The following is a 23,687-nucleotide window of genomic DNA, read 5'->3' on the forward strand; positions in this document are numbered from 1 at the left end:
AAGCAGCCTAATAAAATCACATGGGCAGTTGGGAATGTGTTTCTTAGCAATTGAAAAGTTGAAAGGTACAGAAGCAGACGGTCTAAATTATTTAAAGTGATTTTTGAAAATTGTATCAACTCATCCTCAGATGGTTCCAACCCTGTATACATTTGTTCTGATTAACCCAAATTAAGATATTTGGAAGAATGTCAGTAACCAAACATCTCCCATTTACTGCCATTGTAGGGGAAACAAATACTATGGGAATCAATGGGGGATGAGATCTGTGTGGCTACTGACGTTCTTACAAATATCTCCCTAAATAAATGTTCTTGCAATTGATGTTATGACCGATAGATGGCAGTATAATACATTAAAAGAATCCAGCTCTTCAAGAACATACAGTGAGTTATAAAATTGCAAGATTAATATATAAAAGAACACACATTTCATTTCAGGCTTATTTCTTTATTTCGCCTCCATGGATATATATATACACACTCACTTTTAAGAACACGTACAAGAGAACACCACTTATATCAACTTTAACTCTGCAATCTTGTGAAAGGATGAATAGGCAAATCTAATTTTGACTAAGTCAAAAGGGACAAAAAACAATATAAAACATACACGTACAAAATAAAGACAGTAACTTTTGAATCTAAGTGTAATGGAAAGTTTCAAGGTTGAGCAGTTGCCATAGAGCTTTTGGAGTGAGGGAACCAGCACTACAAAAGGGGAAATTAAAACTAGACCATCTTTTGTCATGTCCCCGAGCTTCATTCTTCCACGCAACCTTGTTCTGTAAACCGCTCCCTAATCGCTGGCTCCGGTTCTCCACACAGCCCACAGAATTCAATGCAATTCCAACAAGTGGCAACAGAAACTTGTTTAGATGACTGGAATGACTGGTTATTTCATCAAAATTACACTTAAAATATACGCATAGATCATGTGTATGTACACAATACAAAAAGAAACTTCACAGTACTGCTTTAAACAAGTAGCACGAAAACATTGGACTTGACGGTTTGTTAAATTGTGGTTATCAAACATTTAATTTGAACATTTCACTATAAGACAATATTGTCCTAAAGTGTGTGGGGAGGAATGATTCAACATAATAAATGTTTAATGTTTTTGGGGATAGTAGTGTAGAGTGTAGATCCTGTAAAAGCGAGACGCTTCAATGCCACGGCAGTTTTTGGCCAAAGCGTCAGCCATTCTCTGGTTTTAGTGTTAATGAATGTGCTTGGAGAGATTGCCAGACAGATCCTTTGAAATCTACTGTGCTATAAAATTGCTGATGTATTCGATCTGGCATTGCCAAAGCATGCAGAGAAGTAATTAGGTCAATACTAAATAACAGGGAAATTCAAATTTATAATCAACCTAACGCAAAAATTCAGAGTCTTCAATTGTGGATGTGATTTAAAGATATAAAGAAAAGGTGAAATGTTTATGGTTGCATTTTTAGCACGACTACACCCAAACACACAAACACAGGTTATGGCTTGATTGCAGCAGGGGTGGGCGGGACCAGCTGCAATGATGGATAACTGATTGATTGACAGGGCTAAACACCAATGAGCTCTACTCCAGAGACTGCAGCATTAGGAGCTGCTTGAGGACCTTGGTCTGGCTAGTCTCTCTGATCTCTCCTGCTAGAAACATCTCATCCACCACCGTGTATACCTACAACAATAAGACACATCAATTTAAATTTGCTCTTAAAGAGACAGTTCACCCAAAATATGAACATTCTGTTATGATTAACTTTTTGGATATGTAGAGAATTCCAACCCGTATAACAAATGTACCCGAAAGATACTGTTTAGGATTGAAAGAACAGGCTGATTTTTAACATCGAGAAAAACTTTATCCGTTTTTTTATCAAACTTTACACCGCATACTAACCAAACGCGATGCAATGAGATTCCTGAGATAAGCAATTTGTTTGTCCATTCCGAACGCGAAAAAGGGGCGGGATGCGATCAATCACAAAACACAGCCAATCAGAACCATTTTTCTCTGTCCACACAGCCTCGCATGCTACAGCTGAAGAGTGCACAAAGAGCGTCTTGTTCTCATGACTTCAGTTATGCCTCACAGGACACTATGCTATAACTTTTGAATCTAAACGTATGTAATCAAATGTATATAGCCTGTCTACATCCATGTTTGGCGATTAATATTCATGAGGTGCAGAACTTTCATCGAATGAGACCGTTGTGTGGGTGGAGCTGTCAGCCGCAACGTCGCAGAATTAGATTGCTTGGCACGCAGCGCTATCGTTGCTGATCAGGACAAAACCTCTGGTTAACATGGAAGATATTCCGTCGCGTTTGGTGAGGACATGGTTTTAATCAGCTTGCTGTTTGTTCACCAGCTTAAGTGTGGGCAAAACTCTGTTCACGCAATAAGTGGATTCAAAAATACATTGTGTAATGAGTGCGGCAGAAATCAAATGTAATCACCCAGAGCAACTCTTTTTTTCTATAATTACTTGTGGTTTTCCTTTAATGGCAGCCTCTCTTGCAGCAAATGCATCTTCTTAATTGTATGACTGTTGTAATTATGCATCAACTATCTGTTGCCATGGTGCTGCATTACTGCTGAAACACAGAGCTAATTACATCTTTATCTCTCTCTCGTTTTGACTGGTTGGGCCGTTTGTCTGCCGGTGAATCTCTAATGTCCCTTTCATTGAAATGCTTTGTGGATATGATGTACTGAAGCATTTTGCTCGTACCAATCACATTTATACCGGTAGTTGCTCAATAGTGCAATCTCTACAGAGATGGGCGGGATGAGTAATCAAAAATAAGTGACAACTCATTAAACTAGAGTTGACTAGTTTGTCAAGATTTTAATCTGCAACCCATAACTTTGTTTTATAAAAAATTAAGAGCTCTCTTTACATTACTCTAATTCACAATTGTAAGCTTATAATGATGACTTTGAGCTGTCAGGTACGATTTCATTGGCAACATCAGTTTGACGTTATCTGACTTCAAACAAAGATAATAGACACAGTACTAACAAAATGCGGAATTTCTAGGATTGGTTATCCTTAGATTTTTAGCAATTCTGATTCTATTTATGGATTTCTATTCTTATCGGTTCCTAGTTTCGAAAAGAGTTAATTGGATAGGATTTCTATGATCCTTTATGTCCTTTAATACATACCTGCTGCGCAGAGCGATCAGAAAATGACATCAATGTTCCGTGAGAGAGTCTTAAAAGCATATGGAGCACTCTAGTGCGTTTATGCCGTTCGGTCTGCGCAACACCGAATGAAGTCGAACACACACTTTAGTTCGGAGACAGAGGGACTGACCAGCTCTCTGCTCGCTCTTTTCTACAATTATCATAAGCGCGTCATTCACCACTCATAAATCACATTACATGTGTGCAAAAATTTATTTTACTCACCCGCACCAATGCGACCCTGTGAAATGTTACCTCGCACGTTATAAAAAAACATTCTGGTCGCAGTCTAGAGCCCTTTATATATATATATACACATACATATAGATATATATATATACATATATATATATATATATATATATATGAGCTGCTTATTGTGTGTGTGTGTACATACATACATACATACATACATACACACACACACACATACACACACACACACACACACACACACACACAGCAACCTTGTTTTGTGAATTGATGAAAGGAGTTAAAAAAATTATTTGAAGTATCAAATTCCGATCCGATCCCAAATTCCGATCCGATCCCTAACCTTTCGATTCTAAATTGTAATTGATTTTTGATTCCCAACCATAGGCACTGCCATTACTATGAATAGGAAGGGAAAACATCACCGCTTACTAAAGCCACGCCTTCCATTAATAAGAGCCAATGGTCAATCGATATAGACTGACAATTCTATGGTGCGGAGCTGTACACAGTCTTGCGAGTGGCTGAAGCGACCTTGAATTTTTTTTTTGCGCAATCTTGAGATATAAAAACAAAAATTATAGAACAGTTGCTGTCAGGTTTAACTGTTGGCTGGATATATGCTATTTATTTAACAGCGATTTTAGAAAAATTTGTCTTCCCTCATTCACAGAGATAGGACAGTGGTCTCGCTATGACTGAAATGGCTGCCTAGAGATGTTGCAAGCATGGCCGCCGAGTGACACAACTTCAATAAACTAACTTTGTTTCAACTCACACGAAGAGAATTTATAAAACGAACCTGCAATTTTATATATAAATAATGGTACTCATAAAGTAAAGGCTGTTCTTTTATTTTTGTAATGTAAAGGAAATTGTACACTTACCTTGTAGAAATTGAACACCAGATCTAATTCGCACACATTGTGGAAATACTCATTCAAAACCTGTTGAGTACAAGGAAAACATATTGGTTACAAACAGCTTCATTGTAACTAGAATCTACTTATGACAAAAAAAAGCACAAAAATTGTATTAGTTTGGCATCAGGTGTCCTATATTCTTTGAATAGTTCAGATTCTAATTTGAATAAATGTATCATTTTCAATGACTGACGCTGCTTTTAGGTTAGTAGTAGCATTGACGGGTGTCTAGGTGAATGTGATGTTGCTTTTAATCCGGTGACATTTAGCATATGGGCTGGTTTGGGTCCAAGTGATGCGGGGATATGACGGGGGAGTTGTTTACAGTCAGGGTCAGAGGAAGTCCTAGCATTCCATCTCACAATGTTCTTGAACTCCTGGCCGCTGGTTTCCCTCATGGCCACATTCCATCTGTCTCTAAAACATGGAAAATAACGCCAGCAAAAGAGCTCCCCGCAGCTCTGGGGTCCCTTAATTTACCTGTTTGTTTAAGTGAAGATTGTTTTCATCTTGTTGCAAAAAATCTATATAAAAATCCTATAGCATATACATAAATATCAACATATATACCACAAGAGTGTGCTTATATTGATATGTCTGGTATGTAAGAACAAATAGACACACACTTTCAAAACACATCAATGCAAACTGTTCTAAGGCCATTTATCATGCTGCACATTAGAGATGCTTGTTAAAGTCTATTTATGTTTCTAACTAAGCATTCAAAATGTCACGTAAGAGCCTGCATATCTTATCTGCATTTAGGTGTTATAAATGATGCATAAAAAAAACTTTATAATTATGGATTCTGTGCTGCGTAATCAATTTAGTATTTAAGATTTCAAAATTATTACGCTATTTAGCTGCCGAATTAAATACAGGAGACACAGCTAATGACATTTAGATTTTGTTTATTGAAAAATTTGACTGGCTTGATTTGGATATGGTTTACCTCAACAAAGTTGTGAATAGCCTCCAGGTAAGCCAGGTTATTGTCCGTCACATCCACACAAATACAGAAGTACAGGCCGGCGTACCGCCTGTAAATGATTTTGAAGTTTCTGAACTGCAAAGAAAAACAACACAACATAAATTCAGAGAGAGTATCTGCAGGAACAAAGCCATACAATATATTATTTTGATGTCTGGGTGTAGTTATACAATAATATTGAGAATCTTCATGTTTGGTGTATAGTTATTTAAAACAGTGACATATTACTGTGTTTTATGTTTTAATGACTCGTTTTTACACTACAGTTCATTTTGACTGGATATAAATTGTCTAAAACTGTATATTTGATGCAAGATACTGTATCATGAGTTAATGTGAAAGCGGGTTCACCCAAAAATAAAAATACTGTCATCATTTACTCAACCTTTCGTCATTTCAAACCTTTATGACTTTCTTTCACAGAACACAAAAGAAGATATTTTGAAGAATCTTGTTAACTGGCCCACATTCACTTGCATTGGTTTTGTGTCCATAATATAATATAAGTGAATGGGGGCCAGTGCTGTTCAGTTACTAACTTTCTTTAAAATATCTTCTTTTGTGTTCTGCGGAAGAAAGAAAGTCAAAAAGGTTTGAAATGACAATAAAGCGGGTAAATAATGAGGGAATTTTCATTTTTGGGTTAACTATCACTTTAAAGCATGATAGAATAGACTTTATGAAAAAAGTATGAAGTGTCGTACCTCTACAAAGTTGGTGTGTTTGGCATCACGGACTGTCACTACAGCATGAACCTCTTCAATAAGCTTCTGTTTCTCATCATCATCAAACTGCATGTACCACTTCGCCAGTCTGGTCTTTCCTGCCCGATTCTGGATGAGGATAAAGCGGATCTGCACAAAAGAGGGAAACAAGAAAAGTGAAGTCTTAATATTATAAATCTTTAATTTCATCCAATAAAGCCAACTGATGAAGGACCTTGTTGTTTCAGAGGACAGCATCACTAAATTAAAGTTCTCGTGCTACTATGGGTGCCGTTTTAAATGCCATCATATATAAATTAGAATAAATAATACACTTGATTTGCAGAAACTTGCACAAATCAGCCAGGCAATGGCATGTAGCATTTTTACTCATTCATAACAATTTCTATATGAAGCCGGATTAAATAATATTCAATTATCAAAAGACTGTATACTGTAGTATACATTTTAGATTATTATTTTATGACCTTGGTTTATGTTTCTGCTGTCGACATATATCATACTAACGTTAGCCTGTTAGCTAAGGCGAATTGACATTTAAAATATTGAATCAAGAAACCACTAGACCAAGTATAACAACTTACCATAATGTTCTGTCTTTATAAGTCCAGGACGTCTATGTTATTCAATAAATGTTTAATTTATCTATGTTAGGAAATGTAACAATCGCAGTTTGAGCTATGTGCTGTAGCCGTCCGCTATCTTCACCCATCGGACAGGATGCGAGCGGAAGGCCGTTGGCGCTACAGATTGTGGGTATTGTAGTTTAGAATGGCAAACATTTTTATAGAAGGACATGAAGAAAATGTGACTCCAAGACTACAAGTACCATGTTGATTCAGGTTTAATCGCTTACGACGATAGCACATGACTCGAAAGATAAAAAAAAAGACTCGAAAGACTCTGTAAAGTTTACAAAAATGTTAACTTTATTAACATAGTTATATTATTTATATCTTAATGTATAATAGGTTATTGTTACGTAAATTGTAAATTGGCCTTGTAAGCTAACGGTACTGTTTAGCGTGCTGACAAAATATTTATATGCTCTCCTATTTATTCATTTTGGATTAAAGCGTCCGACAAATGAATAATTTAAATGTAAAGTGAAAATAACAGTATGAAATAGACCACATGGTGCAATAATAGACTGAAACAAATAGCAATGTTCTCTGAAGAATTTTATTTAAATAAATGTATTTATTTTGTCTCAGTTTTTGGAAATAAATGAACAGTTACCGAATAATCGTTATGTTCTTTATTCCTTTTTATCAGGGATTATTGTAAGAGCGTCAATGAATGGCTATTTAGTTTTAAATATAGGTATACAGTGCAACAACCATCAACAAAAAAATAAACATAAAGCTGTCCTGTACAGCCTTGATTTAGCCTAAACATCCAGATATCACTTTAAAGAATATTCTCTTATTTAACGTTACTCGCCCTTCCTTTTCAAACCTGTATGGCTGTCTTTCTTCAGCAGAACAATAAAGACTATGTATATTTAAGGCTGGTAACCGAACAACACTGTCCCCCATTCACTTCTTTTGTGTGTACACAAAACAATGCAAGTTAATGGGGGCCGGTTAACAACATTCTTCAAAATATCTTCTTTTGTGTTCTGTGAGAAAAAGAAAGTTGTACAGGTTTGAAATGAAAAGAGTGATGACAGAACTATCACTTTAAGGTCCCAGTCAAACAGCCTCCCCGAAAACATAAAAACAGCATGAAAACATTCACTTCACCTTATTTGCATATTGATATATGGCATTATTACATAATTAAAGAATGAGATTTGTCATCACCACACTTCTTTTCCAGGAGTTGTTTACGTTATGCTAGAAACATATGGATATACATTGTCCAGAAAAGTTGGCCAGGGTCTCTACACATATTGAGAAGGGGGGGGGGCTATGATTGTTAAGACCTTACACAACTGTGAGAGAGAAGAATGTGTTGCCCCTTGGGACTGAGAAATATTTCATCTGCAGACCAGAGGTGGGAGTAGAGACCTCTCAAAGTTTCTTCACTTCACCAGAGTAGTTTGTTGTGAAAGGCTGCTGTTTTAGATTTTTACTAATGAACTGTTTGTCAAAATAAATACTAAAATGATTCATTGCATATATCTGGATGTCTGAATTTGGCTTCTTTTTTTGTAATCCTTTGAACCATACAGTATTATTTAGTAATTGTATTCGTTTTTTATGCCAACCAGTAAATAACTGTAAACATCTTATCTGCAAGAAAAAACCCCACTGCAAGGAGTTTTAACTCAAAAACTCATAAATTACTAAAACAAAACCCTTTTCAAAACCGTCCAGTTTCCTTACATATCGTAAGAATAAATAACTTAAACGGAAATGTATATAACACATAGTATTTGTTCTTACCAAATGACTTATACATTTTAAAATTATAATACCGATGATCATCACCACTGGACAACAGCGCAGAAAATGTGCTCGCGTTATAATATCGACTGTGTGCGCGCGCTGTAATTGTGTCCATGCGCGAGACTACAGCTTTCCCTATTCTCTCGGAGCAGAAGAGGGAGGAGAGACCGAGGACGGGAGAAGGTCCGCCATTATTGGGAAGCTGAAAAAACACATTAACACACGCATTCGCACACGCGCCATCACCAAATTTCGCTTTTACGTTGGGAGAAGTCCTTTTTTCCTCGGCGGGGAATCGCGCCGCGCTTCATCAGACTGCGTGTTTACGATCGAACTGTGCGACAAACATGAACAACTCGAGATGTTTTGGACACAACAAAGGAAATTTTAAGTGCTCAAAAACAACGTGGTGAACCCAAGGGAAGACACAGCGATACAAAGCTGTTTTTCCTCTCAGTCTCTCAACGCCCCCTCTTTCCGCGAAGAAACACGGCGATCTGATATTCCAGTCAGATTTCTTCGATGGTTTTTTGGTCTTTTGTGCCGGATTCGGGAAGAGACGCGCGCATCAGATTGTTGTAAACTTTGAGAATACGATCCGTCATTGAAAGAAGGGATTGTATCGGGATCGGACAGCTGCAGAAGTCAAACGTTGATGTTTACGGGACTCCTGCTGGACTATTATTCCTTTTATTTCTCATCTTGACGAATTCCCTCAACCGGTCCCTTCAGATTCAGGAGTGAAAGAGAGGCATGCTGTGGTATGCACCAGTCTTTTTATTCCCCTTTCATCCGTATTGAAGTTTTAATTCGCTTGCTGTTATGGGCTATAAAACTCTTTTACTGAGCTATTTCACTTTGTATGTGAGAAATGATAAGGGATGATTATCTCAGTTGACTGAAAGAGTGGCTTCCATAATGTTGCGGTCATTTGCTTTATTGTTCCCTCACCCTGATCGAGAGTTTGATACATATTTGCATTGAAACATGTTCTCTCGTCCCATCTTATTCGATAAATGAATACGTTCAGACTTAAAGCTGTCAAATGGCGAGTTTCTTGATGTCTTAAAATACGACAGTAAGTCAATTTCAAATCCATGTTGGTTTGTAACAATCACGAACAATAATATTAATAAAATGTAGGCGTTTGTTTAAACCCTGTTGTAAATGGGCGAGAAATGGTCTTTCTGGTATGTCGTTGCATCACCCTACTAAAGTAATGACGTTTCTCTCTCAAATATTTGTTAAATATAACTTGTTTGTAACTAAACTCTGCAATAATGGCGTACATAATCATCCAAAGGACGACAAGTTACTGATTTTGTCCTGTATATAATTAATTTGGTTAGTTGAGAAACATTTGACTTTGGTTGTATAATGCAATAAGTTGGTGACGATCCAAAAACAGCTGTTAGTGACCTGCTCCCATCTACAGACAGAAACTCATGGCATGTTTCTCTTCATTCCTGATCCATTCACTCCTTTTGTATGACGCCTCAATCTCGCCAGTTTGGAAATTCGTATACATGCTCTTATTTAGTATGTTAGAGGTTATTCTTCATCACTTTACTGAAGTTACAGGCCTAACTGGGTTGGATAAATGCCCGGTATTTGGTTTGCTGCTAAAATGTTTCCTGGTATCTCCTGAGGTCTGATATATTACGTAATAAAGGCCTTTATTATGTGGTTGATATTTGGGTGTTTTGAAAACAGCCTGTGCTGTTTATCTTGAAATGGCCAAATATGATCACCAATACTCTCTTGTTCTTGTTAGTTTTCAAAGTACTAACTAATAGTATTATTTTAACATCAGGCTGTGCTTTATCTCTCTAACTATAGTACATTTCCTGTCTAAACTTGGCGCAGTCCCATTACTTTATATATTCCAGGTGGTGGTTTGTGAATGCGTGATTGCTGCTGTATATTTGTTTTACTGCCTGGACTGTCAGGCGTATAACAGATTAGACTGTGGCCCTTAGCTGATAGGCTAAGATGTTTTCGTGACGTGTGGCCCTGTTGATTCAGTAGTATCATTTTTAAACCCGTTCACAACGTAAGATCAATGGAATCTGACTGTTAGCTCTTCGGGAAGACACGACAGGACTTTCAAGATACTCCGAAATATCAGCGAGTCAGACGCTGTGGAATTTTGTTGATTGAGTAAAACCGAGCGAGTAGTTGCTCCTTAGATAAAGTCATGCAGATGAAAGTTCATCAAATCAGGATTGAAGGACTGGAATGTGCGTTCAGACATAATCCTTTGGCATTTCCCATAATTCATCGAATAGTGGCAAAAGGGTGAACTGGCACGTTTCCAGGGCGTTTAAAAAATGTTATGGTCAGATTAATTGCGTAAATAGTTAGGCAGTAAACCGAGACGTTACTGTTAACGCCCTGTGATCGTTCACCTGGTTGTTTGTAAGTAAATATCACCCCTTAGCGCCCTCCGTCTGAACACTGTGCTCCTTTGAAGTGGTTTTTAATCATGGCTCTTTTGGTAAGGTTGCAGGGAGTACATTCTTCTAAAACTCAGCAACAGTGCTCATGTACCTGAACACTGTTCCTGTATTACACAGTAAATAAATCACCAATCACGGTAGCTATACGACCTTCCTGTTACGCAGTGTAAACTTTCAAAACTGGCTGTACTTTTCTATATGATCTTCAGTTTCTGAACGGAGACCCTTTGAGCCCCCAGCCATAATGTAAAGAATGTGCCAGGGTTCAATGTAATCAAACTCTTGAGGCCTTGGGCACAACTGTCATGTTTCTTCTCACCGTTGTGCGCGCTCTAAGTGAAGGTTAATAACTGAGGTTGCGGAGAGAGTTTTGAAAGAGCTTTCCTTATGACTGGTTAGGTATTCAGCGCAGACACCGAATCAAACTGTCGTTGTGTCGCCTAGCAGGTAGACAGACCTCGTAAAGACGGAGCGATTGCAATCTGTACCAGAATCGGCTTTGCTTTCCGAGAAATTCACAAACATTTCGTGATGGCCGATGGAAATGCTTGATAAGAGTCATAAGTTTATGTGAATCTGATTGCTCATCTCTCATTCATCAGTCTTGTTTCTGTTGCCTCACATGCATATAATATGAAGAGTTTGGTTACAAAACTCAGTTTTTAAAGTTTTCAAAAATCATGTTTTTATTATGTCATCGTGTATAATTGTGTTTTATTGTCTTAATTAGCTGTATTATTTTGTTATTATGGCTTATTCATATTAATTGAAATGCACAATAAAAAACATGAAATTTCGATTTTTTTTAATGGGGTTATCTCATTTCTGAACCAAAGTCTTCATGTATATGTTTGTGGTTATATGAGTATATACACTCACAGAAATAATAAAGCGATTAAAATATTTTTACAGTTTTCCTGAATTTACCATTTATAGGTATGTATGTGTTTAGGTAAAGTTATATTTTTTGTTAAATTCTGTGAACTGCTAACCATTGTTTCTATCTGCATTTATTTGCAAAAAAGTTAAATGCTGTCAGTCTTTCACATGTCTTAAACAGTCTTTCACACCAATACATCTAGAAGTTTTGGAATGATCTCTTATTTTTTCCATGGCTGTAAAAATATGACAGTCTATATGTATTAATTTTCAGCTATAGCGTCTGATCTAGCCATAATGTGAATGATATTTAATCATTTGTGGTTGACATTATTACTAATAGGAGCATTTGTTGGACAAGCACGTCTCTATATGCTTTCATCCTTTGCTAATATCTGTGTGTTTTGCAGGAACAGAAGCTTCTGTGATCTGTTTAAACCCTTTGCTGTGTTTCAAAATCTAGCCACTGATCATCTGCCAAATGTCTGGCCAATAGAACATGTTGCCAGAAGTTTCAGATAGGGTATATTAGGTGTCCTTTTTTCCCCCTTGAATTACGCTTTTTCCCTGGCAAACGATAAAACTGGAAAGAAATTCCATAGATTTATGTTGAGGGAGGAACCCAAGCCATATCAAGAGGCTGGAATATAATCCAGATTTGGGTTGGGCCAGTGAGCGAGACCATAGCAATCCCTTAGCAACCACAATTGCGGAGGTGACTTTTACTCAAGCTAGTCACCCGCATTCTCTTCACCCACGCTTGTCAAGATTTGTTTATTGCAAACAATACTATTTGATTCAAACGTGTGCTCCTTTACAGGCTTTAGATGTATTGTTTGTATGGAAAAACAAGCAGATGGCTCATAAATGTAGGCACTTTGAGTATTGACTATTACATTCTTGAACTATGCTCTAGTCTTGGATACTCACGCTGCTTCGAGTGAAATAAAAAATACACATTAACACTGACAGTCATTGTTTTCAGGCTTTTTGCAAAGCTTGACAAGAATGAAACCTGAAATGCTTTTAGTGTAGTGGTTTGATGTGGAGAAAAAGTGAGTTCAGTTGAGAATTGGGTTGTGTTTGATTAAACAGGGAGCTAATTATAGACGGTTTAACATGCGTTCCCCAGATTACACAACTCATGTTCTGAATGGATGCCTTGTTTGAGGCTGGATTACAAGGGTAGGAAACTGGCATTTTGTAATGAGGATCCAAATTTCCATAAGGAAATCTGCTTTGAGCCCTCCACACTACTGTTTATTATGATTTAAGACATTTTATAGCAGAAAAGTTTTTAGATGGTGTGTTACCCGTAAACACTTTGTTCTTTTATTGACATAAGAACATTTGATGTTGCATTTGCTTTTATTGGAAATGAATGGAGTAGTTCACCTGAATATGAAACGTTCTCATTATTTACTTGAGCCAACCCAGATGTATATGACTTCCTTATTTCAGCTCATCACAAGTGAAACATCTATCATTAAAGTACTCCAATTGACTCTAATGGGTTAATATGAGCCTTCTAAAGCTAAATATTAATTTCAGTTTATTGAGCGATTGATACGCAGTGTATCCATGTAAACAACCATAACAGCAAAGATCAAATATGGTGACAGGTAGATAACTTTAAGTCGTGAATTGTTATCATATTATAGGTGTTTTAAATATGCATTTTCATATGAATTTATTTGTTTGTCCAACTAAAGAACGGAATTCATAAAACATCTGAAATGGCATGAAGGTGAGCAATTATAACAAATGTTTTATTTCCTTTTATTTCCCAAAATTCTGTCATCATTTACTCACCCTCGTGTACTTTCATTCCTTTGTACTGATAAATACAGAGAAAGGTAATTGGACGAATGTTAGTCTTTTTCAGTTCTGGGACAACAGAAGAAATAAGAAATATTAAATGGTAGTCAAATATGCAGAACTGTTTGTTTTCCTAAATTCTTCAACATATCTAATTTTGTGTTAAACAAAAAATTTTGTTTTCTTACTTTGATAGTGGATGATGTCCCAGAACTGAAAACTGCTAACATTCTTCGAAGAACAAAGAAATGTATATAGGCTCGAAACAAGATGAGTTTGTGTAAATGATGACAGAATTTTCATTTTAGTCAAACTTTCCCTTTAACTGTGTCTTTAACGCATCTGTTGTCCTCGCTGGATGGCGAGGGGGTGGGTACACCCGCATCTAAAGCGGGGAACTATCCATTGTCAGAGTTTTTGGTCGCTCACAACAATGGCCAGTCGCATTATTTTAAAGAATGGTGTCCATGGCGATGAAGTTTCAGGATGTTACTTTTGTATGACCTTGTTATGATCTGTGGTTCTGCTTTAGTTTCCTCTTCGTAAACGTCGAGCCCTTGGTCGCAAATGTACAGAAGCTCTCGGCAAATGGTCTAGTACCCTTTTAAAGTCATAAAAAGTGGCCCTCCAACCATTTCCCAAGCACACGTTCCCGGAAACTGCACCGGCTCTTTGGATGGGCAATGCACGTTCTGTCAATAATCAGTCTCTGCGGTCTCGAGCCACTCCTGTGGCCATGAGAGCAGTGCTCAATGACTCAGCGTTTCACCTATAGATGAGAGCATCTGGAATTTAGAGAGGCTGACAAACCGAGCAAGTCAGACTGGGAGCAAAGATGGCCCACAGGAAGAACTTTGTGTAACATTCAGGAATTCACCCTCCCACAGACGGTTTATAGCTGGCTCCTGCCAAAACCGTGCTCTTTTTCTTACTCGCATCAGTGTTGTGGGGCTCGGGTATGTTAGCGTTTAGTAGTTTTTCTTCTCACCAAAGAGAAGTACAAGGAGAGTCCATCAAAGCCTCCTCCCATCATTCAAAGTTTTAACACTGACATGCTTTGGTGTTTCTTTGTTGCTGTAATAGCGAAGAAACTAGCCAGTATTTTTTCTTTCGTTCTCTATTTCTCTTGTTTGGAGCTCTCATACACCGTTTCCTTTAGTTGCCTACATTGCGATTGTTGGGATTCCCCCTTTGCCTTCAGCGCCGCTGAGTTTCCAGCAGGATGTCCATCAAAAATGCCCCCAGTAGGGGGTGAGTAAAAAACAAGATGTAATAGACTGCCTGCCATATGAGAAGGCTTAGATGCATGTTACTTCTCTCTGTGGGGGATAAACATTATTACATACCTCCATTCCTGAAGCTGCGACTTGCTACCGGTCAATGCATCGTCAAAATTAAAAATGCTTGCTTCGCTTGCCACCCATTTCACAAATGCAAACGTAGATTTGTCTGATATTAGGGGTGTGATTTGCCTCTGGTATTTTTAGAATTAGATCATTACTTTATCGGTTACCATTCAGACACACTGGGCGCATTTACAGACTTAAGTTACCACCTGCCAGGCAAAGGGAGAGAGCCATTGCGGCGTGATGTATAATTAGATATGGCAGGTTTAATCACAGGAAAATGAGCATTCATGAGAAAGGGCCTTTCAAAACGCCCCGAATGTGCAAATGAGTGAAGGCCTCATGCTATCATGAGTTCTGGTAATCTCTGTCTTTCTTCTGTCTCTTTATGTCCTTCAGAAGGCGCTCAGGGTGTCGGAAGGGCAACACCTTGTCAGAAACTGTTAGGCGACACTGTCTGATGCTGAAACTTTGTTACGGCAGCCTTTGACACTGCCCAGTGCTAACAGAGCAAATTTAGTCACCACAAGGGTGGAATGATGGAGTCGGCCGTCTCAGGAGCAGGCAGACAGTGTTTGAATGAAGCCAGGGTTGAGAAAGTCCAGAGCAGACTGAGTAATATGCACGTCTGTGGCACACGTCTTTAGGCCTTCCTACCAGGATGTGCAAAGCTACATATCAGAGTCAATCGGGTTTAATGGATGACTGGTCAGTTTTAAGGAAGTCTTGTATAGTTAGTTCTCGATTATCTTGGGTTTCTACACTAAGTGTAGTTTGTCAGTGGGGTAGCTTGTAGATATTTATTGTTGACATTGACTACATATCGCTGCTGTCCTTCTGAAACTAAAGAATATAAGTAACCAAACAGATCTCATCCCCCACTGACTCCCATAGTATTTATTTTCCTTACTATGGCAGTAAGTGGGGGATGAGATCTGTTTGGTTACTGATATTGTTATAAATATCTTCCTCTGTGTTTAGCAGAACAAAGAAATGTATAAAGATTTGGAACAACGTAAGGGAAAGTAAATGATGACAGAATTTCATTTTTGGGGCGAACTGTCCCTTTAAGACCATTATTATTTTAAATGGATGACTTTGTCCAAACAATGAAGAAAAAGCAGCTTTCTAATATAGAATCTGTTGCAGCTTGTCTCATATAGCTGTCAAGGTTGGTGTCAACAAAATCTTAAAATAACATGGAGATACAGATACATTTTCTAATGTAGTTGCGATGTCATGTCTGGTGTGGACACAGTGTCTCGACAATGACCTTTATTATTTCGCTGGTGATTTTGTTACGGAATGAATGCTTTGATGGCTGTAGTGGAAGTCTTGTAAAGGGAAGAATTTTGGCAAATGCATATTTGCCTAGGATTTAACATGTATTCAGTGTAGACACACTTTAACAGCTTTAGACTCTTTGCTTTTTAGCACACTTTGAACGTGTTCATGGAAAAGTTTTGGCTTCAAATTGATCCCCAATGACACTTTTGCAAATACTTAAAGCACAGTATTAAAGTCTAAATAGTCAGCAGTTGAACTATGTAAAGTTGAATTAAATTTGTTAATGTAAGTTTATGTCAGCTTTAAGTAACAGGTACAGTAACATTTAAAATGTTAAATCGTTTTGAAATATCGGCCTCAAGATGACCCCTTGCTGCACTGTCATCCCGCTAACACATTGGTCATTCCTACGACATGTGGCTTACAGCGTAATGACAAACACATCTCCTTACATCTTATGATAAGAATATCTGAGCACATACTTTAGCCGCCCGACACTTTTGCTTTATCAGGCGACAGTGCCAGCCGCTCAAGATGAGTAAGTGCTGCGTTGCTTAAAGGTGCTGGTCCTGGCTTTATCGAGCGCCCCAGCGATGGCTTGTCATCTCATTCCCACTTAGCTAATGATGCCTACGCTATCACCGGCAAGAGGGAAAGGAGCTATAAAACCAACAGTGCCATGGCCGGGAAGATGGATGACATTCAAATGAGAGAGCCAGTCAAGTGCTATTCAGGCTAGCAGAAAAGGGCCTTCGCTTTATTTTAGAGCTTCCATATGGCGTCTTGCAGGAGGAAATAGATTTGTGTTTATTTAGTTCCACTTCCAGGTGCTAAACGGTTATCTGCTCAATCTGCCTCAAAATTGAATCTGCTGGAGCTGTCGTATCAATATGCTAGCGTCGAAAATGATGGGTATGTTACCCATTTTGGGATCATGACGGATATTTGGATAAGTATGGCATTTTTTTTAGAAAAAGTCACAGTGTCCAGAATATTGGGATCCTAGGCGACACACATGAACGTCAAAAGGAACTAGAAGACCACAGAGAACAATTACTTTAAATGTCAGACACTCTCTACCTCACACTTGCTTTAATAATAGTGAACTCCAAAAAGTGTGGTTAGATCTATTTGTGAATTAAATCAATTTTTAGGCTCGACCGAATCATCACCACCAACATTTACATTGACTCGACTATGAAATGCAAGAAACGTTAAAAACCAACTTGTTTAACAAATAAAAAGCAAAACAGGTGTTTACCTAGCATGTTTATGTGCACACTGCTATAATTGTCTCAATACACAACACACAATGTCAAGTAGCCAAAGAAAGAATAAAAGTTTGTGGTTTTGACAAAACAAAACACAATTTCAGGTCCCTTGTCAAGTAAATGCATACTAGAAGAGGAATGCTGTTCGTCCGGTAGTGTCTTGTTGCCGGAGTTTTTGGCACTTGTTGTTTTCTATGCCGCACGTTTGATGCAAGAACTGACATATGAGGGCCACACAGAAGAGGGAGGGGTCTGTGCAACGCCTGCTTTGTCTGTTGACATAACCGATCCAGAATGGGCGAGTCCCGATGCAGACACTCGGAAACGTGTTGTCAACATGCATTTCTCCTTATTACATTTGTGACCAGTCTCCGTGTAAGCCAAATAAATGAGGATGCTTGAGAGAATGCGTGTACACACGCAAACATACACACACACACACACACACACACACACTGTAATCTCGCATTCCCTACAGACAGTCCCATGGTGCTGGCTTTGTGTAAATCTACCCAACAGATCAAGTCCTCGCTGTCTTGCTGCAGGGGTCAGGGGTGAGAGGAACCCTAATCTGGCCCTTGTGAGTGTGGGGCATTTTTGGAGAAACGAGGTTAGTGCGGGCCAAGAGGAAACAGATCCTGGTATTTTTTTTTTGTTTATTTTTTCGCACATCAGCGCAAAAAAATAAATGCAGGATTTCTGCAGTTTAGGCTTTTGGATCTTGTCTGGGTCCCGGGGCAGCGCCTGTGTTTGTTAACCATTGCCTCAGTGTGGATAACATTTACAAAAATGTACCTTTGGCTTCGTTGCAATGCCTTGACCTTTGGAATGTCCACTGCGGCCTGTCGTGCCAACTTATACTTCAGTTTCTCTGGCTACACAGCTGGTTTACACCCCCTTTTGTGAATTATTAGCAACAAGCATTTGTATCGAAATGGTAAACTTCAGAGTGTAACTTGTTTTGTATTACAGACATGAATGATTCCTCAAATCATATGGCTTGTTGAGAATAGGTGTGAGATATTTTTCAGTGGTTGGGCGGATGATGAAATGGTTGAAACATCTCCACTCGAGCTGTAACTAGGTCTCAGAATACTGTATAATAGAGACTTGATGGCTGTCTTTTACAAGTCGAACGGAATGTTTACACAAACCAAATCATACCTTGTGTTGTACAAAGCCTGTATATGACTCTTTCTTCTGTGGATCACAAATGAAGATATTTTGAGAAATATCAATGTGGTTTTGGGTTCATACAACAAAAGTAAACAAAAGAAAGTCTATTTCTAAGTCTAGGTTAAGAATGACATAAGGATAAATAAATTATGATATTTTTATTGTAACTCAATAACTAATTGTTGTGCGAACTCTTCCATTAAGCCGATAAGTAACCACCTAAAACAACAATGTTTTAGCAACATGCTAACAACACGTTTAGCGCCTGAACACCCTAGCATTCTGGTCGCAAATTTTCTATGTGCATGTACCTGCCACATTTTAATATTTGGCCAAATTAAATCAACCACCTAAACCTAACAATGCATTAGCAACATGCTATTAATGTGTTTAGCGTCTTAACACCCTAGCATTCTGGTCGCAAATTTTCTATGTGCATGTACCTGCCACATTTTAATATTTGGCCAAATTAAATCAACCACCTTAATCAACCTAACAATGCATTAGCAACATGCTATTAATGTGTTTAGCGTCTTAACACCCTAGCATTCTGGTTGCCAATTTTCCATGTGCAATCACCTGCCACGTTGAAAATATAGAAGTCTAGTTTCTACTATTGAAGAATATATCTGTGAGCCTGTTTTCTGGTCTTTTTGTTTTGAAAAACATGTCCAGATCTGTTTGTCAACGTGCGTCTCTGCCTCAGGAAGAATTTGACATTGACGGGAAAAAAAGGGGGTAATCTTGTGCAAGCACAGCGAGTCCCCAGATCACGGCGAGACCAAAATCCTGCATGCAAAGGGTGGCCCGGAGCAGTTCTGACAGGCATTGTGGGTACTGTGACTACCTACAGGGCGGAACAAGAAAACTAACATACCAAAGAACGTAACAAGGATCAAAAGAGACATGTGCAAGTTAAAAGCGATTACAAACGGCAAATCTTTAGATCTCGTGCTAAACAGTTTGGCACTTTCCTGAAGGGAAACATGAGAATAATGGTGTTCAATCCAGTGTTTCCCACAGGATTTTGACAGAGTATTGGGGCTGACGTCACAAACTAATTGGCATATTTCTGACGTCATCACGTTGTGTTTGCGTCGTGTTAATGTATGTTTTTCTTCTACTCTCGGATCTATCACATTATATTATATTTTACAACTGGATTCCACCATCAGTCGCTTTAACTGCTGCTAAAATCCTGATTTATAAACACATCCTCATCGGACAAAATCACAATGCAGTACATCTACATTATAGAGCGGCTATATGCTGTTTGCCCTTTCTCGACAATGTGTTGCTGTACTATAAACGCTTCTTTGATTTTAAATGCAATTGACAGTTAGAAACACTACACGGAGCTAACTACACGCACGGATGAGAGGGCTCGCACACACATGGAGCTCATCGGAAGAGAGTGCATGCAAACACGGAAGAGGAGGACGCGCACTCGACCACGTGCCACTCGCATCAAACAAGTCAGGAAGGACTGAAAACGCTCTGGTCATCCACTAGTTAATCGATCACAGATACAGTCATGATCACGGATGAATAAACATTACAAAATGCGACGCCAAATGCAATCCAATCTGACTAGTTTGATTAGAAAATGTAGATGAAAGTTCAGAGAGGCAGCCTGTGACTGGCCGTGTTAAAGCCGGGTCTGGCTCACTCTTTTAATCTCATACAGATCTGGACTGTTGGGCTCGAGGAGATTCAGTTTGGCAAATTACTGTTGCAGGGTTGGGCAAATCCTCTGTTATCTGATGTTCTCTCATTCCAGTGTTTTGGAAGCAGCTTCTTTTGGAACTGATAGACAAGCTACATCCTATAACCAGAGATACTCTTATTATAGGGAGACGGGTGGGTCTATAATAGTATCAATTGGAGAAACAGTAATGGCTAACAAAACCCATCGACATCCATTAAAAACTAGCATCTGGACTCCTTTCCTTCGTTCTGCTGAAGCCAGGGCGTTAGCCATTACGTTTTTGGCTAAAGGATGTTGGCTTTCCATCTAGTGGCTTTGGCTTGTGGCTTTCCATAACTTTCTACACCATTTTAGTTGGAAACATAAAATTGCTAATTCGTTCTTTATGTCGGCTAAAGTAAAATTATGTTCAGAAAATATATTTTCTGCAAAATTGCACGCGACTTCTCAATTGGAAAATCATTATTATAAGCTTACCATAAGGAATCGTGGTAAGGTAAAACAGTTTTGGACGCTAATTTCTTTTAGATGTTCTATAGGATGAAAGTAAGATTATTATTTTTTGGCCGAAAAAGTTATGGATTGATACATTACATTAATCCACAAATTAAACAAATATAAAATACTGCAATTCTTATTTTATTTAATAGAATCAAAAGCACTGATGTTTCACTAAATACATGACAGCAATGTAATTGACAGTAATTTAACATACATGTGACACCATCGTAAAATCCACAACCCACAAAAACTGTTTTGATTGGCTGATGATCTTGACAGTTAGGCATTTGTCTTACATAAATTAAAATAAATTAAAATGTAATTTATTAGATGTACCGTTTGCTTTCTCCTGCTTTGGGTCTATTCATACCCTGTCAACTTAGCTTCTTTCATTGTGATGTCATAGCTTCCACCGCTGCTTTGGCGCATCTAAAGGGGTGCAGCAGTGGGATTGAATGGTTTATGAACTTGTCCAACAAGGTAAAATGTAAAATTAATCCATAGTGTGTGCATGTAAATGGTTGTAGCATCTGTTCTGAATGTATTGACTGTCTGAAGTTACTTCTCAAAGCAGTACATGCTAATTGTATGCTGCCAAAATAGCAAAGATAAAAATTGGACAAAATAGTCAGCATTACTGAATGACAAGTAGGTTGAATGCATATTCGATTCTCGTGACCCATCCCTAGCTGGATAGGAAGAGTGTGTTTTTTCTTCCTATTACTTATTTTGTGAGTAAACCAGATGGACCGGTTTACAGGAAGCAGCTCTTGGTTTCAGCAGGGCAGGGTGATGTCAACTGGTATCGTCCTGCTTTAAAGACGATAGTTTTTTTTCCGTTTGGGGGTGGGGGCGATCCCTGCATGCCTCGCCTTGACTCAGTGGAATCTCGCCCAGTGTTGCAAGCAAGCTTCATTAGGATGACAGTGAACAGTCACTGAACATCTGCCATGATTTTGTGGCTGGTTTAAGACACATCAAGTGACGCAAGAGATGCCTTGCGCTCACCCGCTTCGACTTTCGTAAGGTGCACCTTTTACTGCCTCCCATTTAATTGATCTAATTACAGACCTACTCTGCCCCGGGGTCTTTTGATTTCACCTGTTTTTGTCTGTAAATACCACCTTGGTCTAAAGTTACCATTAACAATCGGTGACGTGTGTGGTATGTTAACACTGCATCAAGCGCACCGCCCATTCTCGGTGGAAGTGGAATACATTGTTAAAAATTATTTTCCGCTAAGAAGCTGTATCTTTGAGCTTAATCATGTCCTATTGTTTTAAATCTGGAATCCATTTTTTTTGGTTACAAATAAACACATATTTGTTATTGAGTCAGTAACTAGAAAGTGTTCGAACCTGTCTCTTTACTTTAGCTTGATTCACAACGGTAAGTTTAGTATAATGATTTAGAATTTAACGGCGGGTTTTACGATTTCTCATAGCCGTTGTTGATGTTCAAATCACCAAAACAGACACACCCTTCAAGGCTGTTTTGGTACTCGGCCCGACTTTGTCTAAACAAGCGTGGTTGGAAATCGGACACCCCGCCTTTAAGATATGTGCTACAATTTTGCGCAAGTGCCAGTTTTACATAATTCGACAAATCACGTTAAGTAATTTTGCAATGTTTTATGTTTCAAACGGAAAAGGCGAGTTACAGTTTGCTACCCAATTATTTCCTTAATTTACGTAATTTACTCACAACGTATAGCTAAGTAATGTTAATTTATTTTATACTGTATATGTTTATTTACATTTTATGTCCAAAGAATAATCCTTTTATATCCACATTTTTTTTATATTTAAGTGTGTTTACAATTCGCTATGGGACGTAGCATATTTTATTCACAATATTTTTTTCGTGGTACAGTATATTTTACCATCACCTTACGGAATTATATTTCAAAAACCAGTTTGACAACTTAAAAAAACGAAACTTTTACATTTTAATAATTGTAAATGCATTAACAACACAACTGTAAAGAACAATAAATAAAGATTCAAAACAAAAATTTTCAACGAACGTAATTTCTATCAATTTCTTGTAAAATACGTTTTATTTAAACTCAAAGCCAGAAGACTTTTTATTTAGATAAAACATAACACTAACTGTGTTAAAACACTAGATAAAAGATAAGTTAATGTGCGATCTTAAGTTTCTTAACAATTCAGATAACAAAAGTGTATAAAGTGTTAAAGTATTCCTAACTATTTGTGGTATTGAAATGTGCACAATACCAGTACCTTGATAACATATCGTGATATACCATAGAATACTGACACGAGTCTATTTACAATGTTATTTATATTGAAAAGCACTATACAAAAAGTACTTGACTTAAAAACATGCTGTTTTGTTGACATCAAACCACCAAGCTATTCACACACACATTCTCTCTCGGCCAAGTGGATTCTTTCCTAGTTCTCGTTCTTTCCTAACACACCATATCACAGCCTACAATAGAACCTCCCGCACACAACGCTTCCCTCCTCGAGTGCATCTACGCAGTTCCAGCGGGTCCCATGCATCGACTTGCGTGCGTCAGGCTAATCTTCAGCAACAAAAGATGCGAGAGGAAGAATTTGCGTCTTATGCGCTCCATAAAGGAAAGGCTACGGGAGTGAAATCTTTTTAACGCGTTGACAGATAAGGCTCTTCCTTTCTGCGTGGTGGTATGTAAGCCCCGGTAAGCAGATTAATTAGTCATAATCTACGGGCCTCAGACGGAAGCGTGGCTAATGAAGTTAAGCCTTGAAATCCCATCCCACTATTCGACTAAATTGGATGATGATTGTGGGCGAG

General features: G+C 38.2%; 2 protein-coding genes across 2 annotated transcripts in view; one reads left to right on the forward strand and one right to left on the reverse strand.

The window, feature by feature from the left end:
• Nucleotides 1-429: 429 nt before the first annotated feature.
• Nucleotides 430-6,775, reverse strand: ap2s1 (adaptor related protein complex 2 subunit sigma 1). The gene is made up of 5 exons (XM_056757556.1): nt 6,629-6,775; nt 6,024-6,173; nt 5,281-5,394; nt 4,293-4,352; nt 430-1,677 (listed from the first exon to the last, which is right to left on the reverse strand). The coding sequence occupies exons 1-5, from the start codon at nt 6,629-6,631 to the stop codon at nt 1,576-1,578; spliced, it is 429 nt and encodes a 142-aa protein (XP_056613534.1). The 5' UTR covers nt 6,632-6,775; the 3' UTR covers nt 430-1,575.
• A 1,804-nt stretch (nt 6,776-8,579) lies between these two features.
• The window catches only part of arhgap35a (Rho GTPase activating protein 35a), a 72,808-nt gene continuing 57,700 nt past the window's right edge, over nt 8,580-23,687 (forward strand). Inside the window, exon 1 of the mRNA XM_056755949.1 lies at nt 8,580-9,198. The gene's annotated coding sequence lies outside the window, so the exon portion shown is untranslated. The remainder of the gene's footprint in view (nt 9,199-23,687) is intronic.

Source organism: Triplophysa dalaica, chromosome 9 (assembly GCF_015846415.1).
Source record: "Triplophysa dalaica isolate WHDGS20190420 chromosome 9, ASM1584641v1, whole genome shotgun sequence".
NCBI classification, from domain to species: Eukaryota; Metazoa; Chordata; class Actinopteri; order Cypriniformes; family Nemacheilidae; genus Triplophysa; species Triplophysa dalaica.

Coding starts and splice junctions, on each gene's coding strand:
- ap2s1 (XM_056757556.1), bottom strand. Junction 5,395..6,023: donor AACACACCAACTTTGTAGAG/GTACGACACTTC, acceptor TTTTCTTTGCAG/TTCAGAAACTTCAAAATCAT. Junction 1,678..4,292: donor TGGTGTTCAATTTCTACAAG/GTAAGTGTACAA, acceptor TTATTGTTGTAG/GTATACACGGTGGTGGATGA.